We start from the raw sequence: 12,807 nt of genomic DNA, 5'->3' as shown, positions 1-12,807 counted from the left end.
ATTGGTATATTTCTTCACAAAATAACCAGGATTTTTTTTTAAAACATGAATTTAAAAACAGTAGAATAAGTGAAAAATTTAGGCAGGTAATTTTATGACTATTTGTCTTTTTTTCTTTAATTGAAATATTTCTCTTGAGAGGATGGTAGTGATAATTATATGTAGTTTTAAAAATATTACCAGTGAAATAATTTTAGTGACTCTGATAACAATTAAAAAAAATTTTTTTAATGTTTATTTATTTTTGAGAGACAGAGAGAGGTTGGAGGAGGAGTAGAGTGAGGGAGACCGAGGACCCGAAGCAGGCTTTGCATTGATAGCAGAGAGCCTGACACGGGGCTCGAACCCACAAACTGTGAGATCATGACCTGAACCGAAGTCGGGTGTTTAACCGACTGAGCCACTCAGGCACCCCTAATTTTTTTTTAAATATACCCTTACATTATTTCTTTTTAAAAAGATTCTCTGTGTCTTTCCAGTTGGAAGGCTATGTCGCAGGAAGTAGCACCAAGAGGCAGGAAGAATATCATTAAAGTGTTAACTTTTTACTTGTTCTGATCTCATGCTGTTCACACCCCAAACTTGGTTCTTCCCGTTATACAGGGTTGAGTTTTCCACTTTATTTAGAGCCTGCTTGTTTGAATTTTTTTATGTTCAAATTCTAAAATGACTTATTCCTTATCAAACTCGACAAAATATGTTGCAAATTGCAGGCTGTTTGTAACAAATGGTGTTGGTCGTGTTTCTCAGAAGTGTAAGAAGCAAAATCAATGGAGATACTTTATCTCATTTTCCTTCCTTAAAAAAAGAGAGGTTTGAAATGACTGCTTTTTAAGATTTCTTCCCATTCTACACTTCAGTAATGTTCTCAAATAACACAGGCAACTCCCTTTTCCCCCTTCTCTAGGAAGAGGCTACTTGGAGACTGAAAAATCTCTCTCAAAACTTTCAAGGAAAGGACTTACTCCACCCACTTATGTGGATCATTTAGAGATTTTTCATTAGATGCCAAGGAAGGAGGGAAATGAGGTAGTTAATTCCTGGAAACTTTGTCTCTGTAATTATGTATGAAGTTATTTTTACTGTGCATATTACAGAGACAACTTGCATTTATTTTGAACCATTCCAAGATCTTTGAAAATATGGAACTTCAAAGTATTTCTCAAAAGAATAATAAATACTCATTTGTTTTCTAAATCTGTGGATTGTACTGAATCCAGAACTCCAGCACAGTTTTCCAGGATGAGAGCACTAATTTTTCTTCTGTAAATAATAAATGCTAGGTGACATGATGGATTGGACTTATGGATAGCAGAATTCCTGAGTAGAAAAAGTATATTCATTTTGCTTGTAGAAAAAGCAGTAAAATGATATCAGAACATTAGGAAATGAATTCAGAAAACCTGACCGACCTTTTTGGCCTCTTGAGGGAAAATAGATGAATGGACCTGCTCCCTATCCCTTTTTTGTTTTCTAACATTGTAAAGCTAAGAAGAATGAAGTCAAAGCATATTTGAAGTTTGCTTTATTGTTTCCTGGGAATCCACTGTGCTGAAATATGTGTATCTATATATATTTTTTATGTCTCTTTTATGTATATACTTCTTTGTAATTGGTCATTCAGGTCTTTTTTTGTAATCCTACTCCCATGGGTACATTTAGAAATAAAATAGGATACCAGTTTTAATATGAAACTCTTGTTCTCTAGAATACATTGCTACAGCCATGTGGATGAATAATTAGCTTTATATAGATAATATTAGACAAGGTGGACATGGTTTTCCCTTGGCTTTTTTGAGAATGTTTTTTGTGGCCTTTGAGGTTGCTGCAAATAAGTACAATCTAACTACAAATAAGGCACATTTTTAGCAATATAAATATACTCAAATGAAATCAATTTAATTTTTAAACATGAATTCTATTTCTAATATAACAGGCTGCGGTCCTCACTTTAATTTTGAGAGAATAAAACCAAGTAAGGAAAGCTGTAACTAAAGAAATCTCAAGAGTATTTTTTATGTTAGATACAATCTAAAGAAAATCAATATTACATTAAGTGGTGTTAAATTTTTTATGCTCCGGGAAAGCACTTTACTTGTCCATTTAATTAATAACAAATTCAATAAAACAGCAAATCTCTGGAGAGCTGGTTACCACAAAAACTTCAAAGATGAACATTCTGACTTTATGTGTTTTAGTGTCCCTCTTGCTTTGGAGTGACAAATTTAAACACGATTTTATTACCAATTCTAATACCTTAGTATTATAAGTATTTTTTATTTAAATTAGAATGGGTCCACATTAAAAAAAAAATTAACATTTATTTATTTTTGAGAGAGAAAAATAGAGACAGTGTGTGAGCAGGGGAGGGGCAGAGAGAGAGGGAGACACAGAATCTGAAGCAGGCTCCAGGCTCCGGGCTGTCAGCACAGAGCCCAGTGGGGGGCTCGAATTCATGAACCTCGAGATCATGACCCGAGGCAAAGTCAGAAGCTTAAAAGACTGCGCTACCCACCCAGGCACCTGAAAATGGGCCCACATTTAAGGTGCAGTGCCTGTCTCTGTGTGACTCATGGGAAAGCGGTCTTGGGCTATCCTGGCCAATCTCTGACCTTCGTTAGCATCAATGGTGCTGCTTAACAGTAATGGTGCCAGTTGTTACTGCCTCATGTCATCTGTTTAGCTGCATATAGAAATGTGCTAATGGCACAAGATGAAAATAGGTGAGTATGGAAATGATATTGGCCTTGCTTTATGATATATTTAAACATCTTGTAGAGGACAGTTTGAAAAAAATTAAGATACATATTTTCAAGTTCTTGTTGGACTCCACTTTTTTTCTTTGAAATCAGCCATAGCATCGTACGTTAGGGCTGATTACGTTAGGATGTTTCCTATAAACACAGCAAATAGCTCAGTTTTTACTTTGAGAGAAATGGAAATAAGTATCAAGCTTTTTCTGGTGATTTTCCTTCTCACCAGATTTTCTGTCACATTTTTTGCAACACCAGTAGTAGTAGAAGGGCTCTTGATGTCAGACAGTCTTTGTGCCTTCCCTTTTCGGGAAGAATTTTCATGAGGAAAACTTATAGGAAGAACCTCGTACTACTCAACCAAATAAGATAGTTTTAGGCCTTCAGCGGCTTGTCGTTTACATAAACTGTTCAATACTCAGGGTTTGCCATATTCGATTCCTTTTATATGGCAATAGCAACCTCTAGAGGCAAACAGGACGAACTGAAATTTTTGTCAAGAGCTGGCCTGAGTTGATTATAACCGGTGTAATTTGTAGAAAGAAAACAAAAATCACTTGGCATGAAGACAATTAAAAAATAAACCAGATTCACCCAATCAAGAAGACTGTTGAAACATTTATCTGAATCAGAATGTCAATCTTTCACGACCTAGTTGAGGGCTTTTCTTCACTTTGAAGTCTTTGGACCCCACTCTTTAAGTCTGAGTTATTGGCTCTCATATATATGCGTCAAAAGCCACTCTGTACATTTCTTTTATGATATGAGCCATGAGCTGCTTAAAGTCAAGATTTATGTCATGCAGATTTGTATCTTAACCTCTACCCTGCCACCAGCCTGTACCACATACGGTTCATAATATATAATGCATGTGAAATAACTTTATAGAATGGATGAATCATTGAAAGGAGAGGAGAGAAAATTAAACCACAGTGCCATTGCTGCCTTGGTGGAATATTTCTCAAATTTGGGTACCCATCGAGCTACCTTGTATTCACCTCTTAATATCTTACTAGATACTTTTGTTTCCCTAATTGACTTCTTTGAGACATTTGGAACTGGAACTATAGTTCAATTTTGGCCTATCTCCAGCACCTTTTTGATGCATTCTTTTATGCTCATGGCATTCTGAAACTATTTTATTTTACCCATTTGTTTTTAGTGATAATCATCAGTTATTGATGGATTAGTATTTGCTTGGTGTATTAGTTTTTATTGCTATCATAACAAATAACCACAGATATAAAGGTCTAAAACAACACAAATTTATTATACTATATTTTTAGAGGTCAAAGTCCATTAAGGTTTCACTAGACTCTAATGAAGGTGCCAGCAAGGCTATGTCCCTTTATGTAGTCTCTAGGGGATAATTGTTTCCTTTCTCATTTAGGTGTTGACAATTCAGTTCCATGCTGTTATGGGGCTGAGGGCAATGTCATGTTTTAAATCAAAGTCTAAATTCTAAAGCTACCTTGTTCTTAATTCTTATACCATGCTATGTTGTGGGTATCCTACCATATATGTGTAACACACACCCACACATACACTCACACACACACATACACACACACACACTAACACATTATCAACTGTTATTTGAAAAACCATGTTGGACTAAGGAAAACATTGTTTGCACCATTTCTCCCGGTGATGTTTATGCAAACAAGTTTTGTGTATTAGTGAGTAACGCATGCATGCTAGTTTGGCATGGTCTATTAATGGCAAAGCTGCAAGAACAGAAAATACTTACTGGTAAATTTATTTGTTTTAGTTTTCCAAGATTCAGGTCCAAAAGGTAATCATTTCACAGGTCAGCTATGAAGCTGTATCTTGATTGGATGCTACTAATGAATATGAAGAAATTCTGCCACTTTAATTTAGAAAATGTTAATTCTAAAATATTACTTCACAAAGTAGTGTGCTTATATTTTCATATGCTTATCTCTCTGATATAGTGTTTTGAATGAATGATTTTTAGGTTTGTAATGTAAACAGAGGGTAATATGGGGTCACTTTTGGCATCCGTATTGTTTATCATAACATGCATATACAACTTCCCCAAGCTCCTATAAATACGTATACTTTGCTTTAGTAAAGCATTCTTTTTGCATCCCACTTGTTTATTTATCCTTTTTTAAAATGTATTAACTGATAATAGGCTCAGATGTTTTTATTAATTCTACTACTTTAGCCTTAAGTTCTCTCCATGTGTGGTTCTTGCCTTGTAGTTGTCTCCGTGCACAAGGGAAGGCTGTGTTATGTGAATGTTTATTCAGTCAATCCACCAACTAACGTCAGATTTGAGCCTTGTTTCGTTTATCTTGCTTTCTCAAAGTCAGCTGCCATTGTGGAAGCATCATTTATTCACCTCATTTCCTCTTTATTACAGAATCTTGATGCTCTGCATGACCACCTCGCTACTATCTACCCAGGTATGCGTGCGCCTTCCTTTAGGTGCACTGATGCAGAAAAGGGCAAAGGACTCATTCTGCACTACTACTCAGAGAGAGAAGGACTTCAGGATATTGTCATCGGAATCATCAAAACAGTAGCTCAACAAATACATGGCACTGAAATAGACATGAAGGTAATGGTCAGTAATGGAGGCTCTTCTGAACACATCTGACATACAGAATATTAAACATGACACTGTGAATTTACCTGTAGCTGTCACTTCTAGTGGACCTCACCAGAGGCATATTTATGAGCCATAACAGTGCTACACCAGCAATATTCTATATTTGGCCTTGGAAATCATTATACAGGATATTTTTTCCCCATGGCAGCAGAAATCTCTCCAATTATACATTGCTTAAGGCAATGTGAAACCTAGCTTGCATTTCCTGTATGCATCAGCTGAGTAGCAGAAGGAAAAGTGACTGGTTAAGCTGTAGCCTTCAGAATACAGAAAACCCAAAATGTGGATAGTCAAATTCTAAGATATATAAGATATACATATATAATATTAGATATTGTTTTACCGATCATTGTCTCTTTGTAGATTTTTTTTTTATCTGTTCCTGAAATAATAGTTGGAATCTTTCATTTTGTGATATAAAAATTTTGTTCTTTTAGAAAATATTGGATTACTTGGTGAAAGAAGTTAGGTCTTAATATTTAAAAAAATCGTTGCTATTGATAATACGTGCTCTAAGTTTTGAGTGAAAATATCAGAGTAGTGCTACATCAGCTGTGTAATAAAGAAAACCATTGTTTTTCTCTCTTTTTGACCCTGCAGTCTCTCCCAGTCACCTGCTCGGTGTGTGCCCAGAATGTTTAGCCTTACGAGCCATTTTTTTAGTTGCTCGAAGTTCGAGAGAATTAGGGAGAGAGATATCCTATTTCAACTTTTTTTCCTTATGGCTATTTCTTAGATGTCAGAGTTATGTTCTAGCACATACAGGAAGCCCAGACTTTAAGTACAATATTATACAAAATAAAAATTGTCATCTTTAAATTGTTTATATTGGAAAAGTGTCCCATATATTTAATCTAGTAATGCCATGTTAGATTCGGTGGTTTTCTTTCTTTCAAGAGTTGATGTCAATTCTTGGTGTGACACTTGTGGGTGAGTCCCAGGTGCATCCTTAATTTTTCTACAACTAGAAAGTAGGACTCTGTGTAACTTGACATTATCAAATCCAGAGACATTTAAAAAATTAAAACCGTGGGTAGAGAATCAACATGTATCCATGGCTAGGAATCTCACTGGAATTTAGCCAAAATATTCTATGCCTTTCATTTCTTATTTTTGATCCTGACCCCAAACTAACGCTACACTTATGCCTAGTGAGCCTTTGTCAGGGGCTTTTAGCATAGTGTGTCTACTCTTGTGTTTGGTTTTTATTTAGGCAGGTTGAGCAAAAGACAAGTACGTAGAAACTTCAAGAAAAAAACACAAATCAGGGCGCACTTGGAGATTGCAGTTGCTATGGTTATCAGTGTACTTGGCATGGGAGATTGGCAGCCGTGAGCACACTCTATATAAAATTCAAGATTTTACTTAATTGCATGGTTTCCTTTATACAATATTTTGTTGCCTTGTGACCTTCATGTATTTAAGTGCTCCAACACAGACTTCTGGAATATTTTCAGTTTTAGTTATATTTGGTATATTTAATTTTTGTCAAAGACACCTTTAATTTCCTGAAGTATTCTTATGTTGAATCTGTAAGCTTAACGAGTCCAGGGTTACCAGATAATTTAACTACTTAAGGAATATTATACCGTGTCAAGAAGTGATATGCCAACGAGAGCTTAAAAATATGATCAGAAAGCAATTCATTTAGGGGCACCTGGGTGGCTCAGTTGGTTAAGTGTCTGACTTTGGTGCAGGTCACAATCTAGTGGTTCATGAGTTCGAGCCCCACGTAGGACTCCGTGCTGACAGCTCAGAGCCTGGAGCCTGCTTCGGATTCTGTGTCTCTGTCTCTCTCTGCCCGTCCCCTGCTCGCTCTCTCTCTCTCTCTCTCTCTCAAAAATAAACATTAAAAACATTTTTTTTTTTGAAGAAAGCAGTTCATTTTGACAATTTAATCAAAGCAAAGGAACAAGATTGAGGAATTAATTAGTAAATTTAGGTTGCACATAATTCAGTTCCTTTAGCTAAAATGGAGCCAGAGCAGACCATCAAAATTGGGCTTGAATTTGAAGACTGACTCTTATTTGGTTCATGAAACTTTAGAGAAAACAACCTTAGTGAAGCAGACTGTTTAAATCATCGATAAAAATACTAATATTTAGCCAGTGTAGTAGGTGAGTGTGACACTCAAGGGAGTAATATCCTAATTTCATCATGAAACGATTTGAAAGAATATGTACAAGAGCGTCACGTTCATTGTGATTTCTTCTTAAGTCTCAGAGTGTGCTGCTGGGAATGCATGAGCAAAAAAAGCCAAAAAGAGCAACATTCTGCCTTCATTGAGCTTATAACTGAAGAACTATTGTGCCCACTACTTCCCATTTGGATCTGGCCACAGTTGAGATACAGTTTTTCCTTTTGGAAGAGGATGTGTTGTTTCTGGTTTCTTAAACTCAAAAGAATAAACATCTTTTCTATACCTTAATAATGTATTTGCCTACGCAAAATATTTCAGAAATGTCACCATTTATGTAAATTATAGAGCTTTACTCACTATTATGATTACTTCCCTAGAATGAGTTCCTAGACTTGTAATTAAATTGAAGAATGCACAACTTTTTAGGGATTACTTGTATATTATCAATCTACCCTTCAGAAAATTTAATCAAGATCCCCTCCCACTTGTGGTATTCGAGATAACTCTTTTTCTGTATCTTACCCAATTTGGTATTTTGTATAATTGCTATTTGACGGATAAAAAGTGACATTGCATGTATTTTTAAATATGTAGCTCTATTATTTCATTTCCTTCTGTTTGCACATATCATTTTTCATCATATTAAATAAAACCACTTTGTATGGTTTGTGGGGTATTCACTGTACAATTGTACCTGGCTGAGCGGGCTGAGCCTACCAGGACAAGGGGGTGATTTTCTCCCAATTCTATCAAAGAAGCCATCTGGGCTGCTGAAGGATTCATACCAGATTTGCAATTTTATTGTAAGTAATTTTTCAGTCTTCAAATTGCATAAGTCAATGTCCAGAAATAGTTTCCTATTTAAGACATGCATAGTATTTGCATTTATGCATATTTTAAAATTAACTCTCTAAATGCAATTCTCATAACCAGTTTCTTAGGCATTTAGGATTTTAAGTAAACTGAAATGCAGGCAATTAACTCATCTCCCCCTCTGAAAAATCCAGGTTATTCAGCAAAGAAATGAAGAATGTGATCATACTCAATTTTTAATTGAGGAAAAAGAGTCAAAAGAAGAAGATTTTTATGAAGATCTTGATAGATTTGAAGAAAACGGTACCCAGGAATCACGCATCAGCCCGTATACCTTCTGCAAAGCTTTTCCTTTCCACATAATATTTGACCGGGACCTGGTGGTTACTCAGTGTGGCAATGCCATATATAGAGTGCTTCCCCAGGTAAAATGATATCACACTTCCTTGAGGTCTGAGACAAAGGCTCTAGAGTTGTTCTATGTGGCCATTTATTCACTTAATACACTGATTATATATCATGTAATGTGCAGTACATCGTATATCACATAAGTTTTTTAAACTGAGCTAAGTGTATTTAAGCATACTGCAACTTTCCCTAGGACAGCTATTTATTCTTTTTCTGTTTTAATCACTCACAGGGACAATGGGAAAATTACATGGGGATACTATTGTTTTAATGAGAAAATGGGTAACTTTGTAGTAGTAAGCAACTCCCCTACCAAATGATTATGATTTTCTACTTTAAAGTCTTACTGAGCTGGCTTAATCTAATCTCAAATCGTAAGAATTATTTCTACTGATCACATGATCCTTTCTTTTCATCCACATTGTAGCTCCAACCTGGGAACTGCAGTCTGTTGTCTGTCTTCTCTCTGGTTCGTCCTCATATTGACATTAGTTTCCATGGGATCCTTTCGCACATCAATACAGTTTTTGTATTGAGAAGCAAGGTAATCAAAATATTATTTCTTTCAATGTGAGTAAGGGATGTTATGTCTTAGAAGTGTGCCTGAAGGAAAGTTACCTACTATACTATTCTATTATATGGAGAAGGTATAGAAAAATTCAAACCAAACCTCAGAGGGAGTCCTGTTTCAAAGGCAATATTATTGATTTTTGGTTTGCCTGAGCAGCACTGGAACTCTTACTAACTGATCAAAATTAACAAAAGTAAATTTTGAGACTGTATTGTTGGGACAATGCAATTTCACATAATAAAACAAATATCTTTTACTCCCTGTACAGCTACCATGTACTATTTTAGACATCAGAAGAACTGATAAAAAAAAAAAAAAAAATACACTTTTTTAACTTCACCCAAAGCCACTGATTTAATTCTTCCTTCAATTGTCTATTATTCTTGGTGCCATTTTTGTCGGAATTTAAAAGTGATAAAATATTCTTTTGGTTGAATGTTTAAGGAGTACCCAGATCTCATAGTTTCTGTTCTTGGGAGTGATACAGCAAACGTGTCCTAGAATATATATTTTGTCCTTCCTGAAGCCCTTGGAAAGGTCTTACCCACACATACTTTATGTATTTGGAACTACTCCCAGCCTCTCTGTGAATGCAGGTATGGGGAATAGAGACACTTGGTTTCTTTTTTTTCATAGAACTTAGTATTATATGTTGGAGCCATACTGGAAAATCAGAAATAAGATTCACAGTAGCCTTAAAACAATATGCAAGCATTGTAAGACTATTATCTCTTTGGGTCCAAAGGAGATAGTCAATTCGTTTTTCTGCAGTGTTCGCAAGGTAATCGCTTTGCTTATTACCTGGCAGTATTTCTGTGAAATGCCCTTCCTGATCTACTTGGTGTCCTTATTCCCCCTGGACACTTTGGTGGGAAATGAGATATACATGTCCTTTTTTTTTTTTTTAACGTTTATTTATTTCTGGGACAGAGAGAGACAGAGCATGAATGGGGGAGGGGCAGAGAGAGAGGGAGACACAGAATCGGAAGCAGTCTCCAGGCTCTGAGCCATCAGCCCAGAGCCCGACGCGGGGCTCGAACTCACGAACCGTGAGATCGTGACCTGAGCCGAAGTCGGTCGCTCAACCGACTGAGCCACCCAGGCGCCCCTACATGTCCTTCTTTTTGCTGACTTGTTGCGTAGGGAGAAAGATACTAGTTTAATAGCTGTGTCTTGCTTTTTCAAGGAAGGACTGTTGGATGTAGAGAAATTAGAATGTGAGGATGAGCTGACTGGGACTGAGAGCAGCTGCTTACGTCTCAAGGGGCAGATGATCTACTTACCTGAAGCCGATAGCATCCTTTTTCTGTGTTCACCAAGGTAATCATTTTTAGATCAATTATAATGGATAGAAATACCCATTTTTAGCTAACAGAGAAATCCAAAAGCATCTTATTTAATAATGTCTACATGTTTCAAGTATAATTAGGTATTACAACCCCTGTTCATACAGCACTCTAGTACAAGGATAATTTCATTTAACATTTGTAACAAGCTCAGAAGAAATCCTGTATTCTTTTTTTTTTTTTTAATTTGTCCTGTCTTAATCAATGTGCCAAGTGTATGTGCCATCAGATCGTGGAAAAATCTAATCTGCAGGTAGCTAATGCTTAGCTTTGTACCTTCCAAAGAGGCACCACGTAGAAAAGAAATTCCATAAAGCATTTAATATGATGACATAAATACATGGGTATATTTGGCACCGAAAAATTACTTTCTACAATTATTTCTAGATTTAAAATATAACTACCCTATATTGAAAATATTTAGCTACTCTAATCAGGATATACTATTCAAAATATATTATTACATTGACATTTATGTAAATTATGTTTTTTGTAATGAACATCAGAAGGAAGTAAAACTGTAGGATGGTATTTTTCCAATTTGAAAAAACATTTTACCAAAAGATGCATGGCAACTCAGAATAAGAAAAACATACCTAAATTTACTTAGAAAAATAGAAAAAGGTAACTGGAACTTTTTAGGTGGTATTTTGTGTATTTATAACTTTGTATGACAGAAACCTATGCACATTATTTAGTAACACATTCACTACAGCATGTTTTGCTGAGCTACTGGCTAAAAATTTAATTTAAAGTCCACCATGATCACTCTTCATTTAAAGATACTGCCTGAAAATTTCTGAAAAATCTAATGAACTTTATAACTTCCTTTAATATTATTAATACACTATTTTTTTTTAAAGATTTTTTTTTTTTAACTTTTTATTTATTTTTGAGACAGGGAGAGACAGAGCATGAACAGGGGAGGGTCAGAGAGAGGGACACACAGAATCTGAAACAGGCTCCAGGCTCTGAGCTGTCAGCACAGAGCCCGACGCAGGGCTCGAACTCACGGACCGCGAGATCATGACCTGAGCCGAAATCGGCCGCTTAACCGACTGAGCCACCCAGGCACCCCCTATTAATACACTATTAACGACTACATAAGACTAATGATTATTTTTTCCTGAGAATATGCATCATGAAAATAAAAGAGAAAAACTTAGAGAATATCAACCCTTTATATCTTTTTATTAGTCACTTTCATTGTTCTAACTATATTTTTATCTGCTATCAATGTGGTTTTTTTTTTCTTTTGCCCTTTTCAAGTTGAGCTTTAGTAGAATGACAGCTGTTCAATAGGGACAATTTCTATTCATGGAGATAAAGGTCTCTTTGGAAACAGTAGCAGAAAATTTGGAGGCTCTTTGTTAATTACCATATGAAGAAATTGGTCACATATTGACACATTCACAATTTGTCATATGGTACCTGTCCGTGTATTTAGAAAGATTTGTACTTGTGTTAAATGAGATCCACTAAAAGCAGTTTTACTTATAAATAATTCTAAGATGATTAGTTTAAATTTAGGGGAAAAATGTTAGTAGTTCATTAAGATAATAAGTAAATTTTTAGAAAAATGAGACATAGAGGCACTTTGGTGACTCAGTCAGTTAAGCATCTGACTCTCTTTTTGGCTCAGGTCATGATCCCAGGGTCATGGGATTGAGCCCTGTGTGGGGCTCTGCTGAGTATGGAACCTGCTTAAGATTGTCTCCCTCTGCCCCTCCCCCACTCCCTCTTGTGCACACAGGTACTCTTTCACACACACACACACACACACACACACACACACACACACACAAAGAAAAGTGAGATATAATTTGATTGTTTTTAAACTCCATACAAGAATTTTTAGCCATTTTTATTTTAAGCTTATAATCTTTTTTTTTTTTTTTTCTCTGTTCATGGGCAGTTCTTGTATATCAGCTAGCAGGTGATCTGTCCTCTTTTCAGATGAGTCTATTCTGCCATTGAGCCGAGTTGTTCAAGGTTAACATACATATGCATTTTAACAAAATCTAAAGAAACCATATGGTTCATTACTAAAGTCTTTGATCATTTTATTTTTCTATATTGACATGCTTATGTTGGCTTTGATTTGTGGACATTTCTGCTGAGAATGTATAACAAGGAGA

General features: G+C 35.7%; 1 protein-coding gene across 2 annotated transcripts in view; it reads left to right on the top strand.

The window, feature by feature from the left end:
* The window catches only part of GUCY1B1 (guanylate cyclase 1 soluble subunit beta 1), a 48,985-nt gene that overhangs the window by 27,694 nt on the left and 8,484 nt on the right, over positions 1-12,807 (top strand). For both annotated transcript variants that reach the window (XM_019441165.2, XM_019441166.2), the window contains exons 5-8: positions 5,143-5,340; positions 8,539-8,769; positions 9,180-9,296; positions 10,510-10,643. In XM_019441165.2, the coding sequence (XP_019296710.2) occupies positions 5,143-5,340; positions 8,539-8,769; positions 9,180-9,296; positions 10,510-10,643 (680 nt within the window). The remainder of the gene's footprint in view (positions 1-5,142; positions 5,341-8,538; positions 8,770-9,179; positions 9,297-10,509; positions 10,644-12,807) is intronic.

The sequence above is a fragment of the Panthera pardus genome, unplaced genomic scaffold (assembly GCF_024362965.1).
Source record: "Panthera pardus isolate Hobbes unplaced genomic scaffold, ASM2436296v1 HiC_scaffold_13, whole genome shotgun sequence".
Classification (NCBI taxonomy): Eukaryota; Metazoa; Chordata; class Mammalia; order Carnivora; family Felidae; genus Panthera; species Panthera pardus.
Note: the sequence above shows the minus strand (reverse complement) of the source record. Positions and strands in the feature narration are given on the sequence as shown.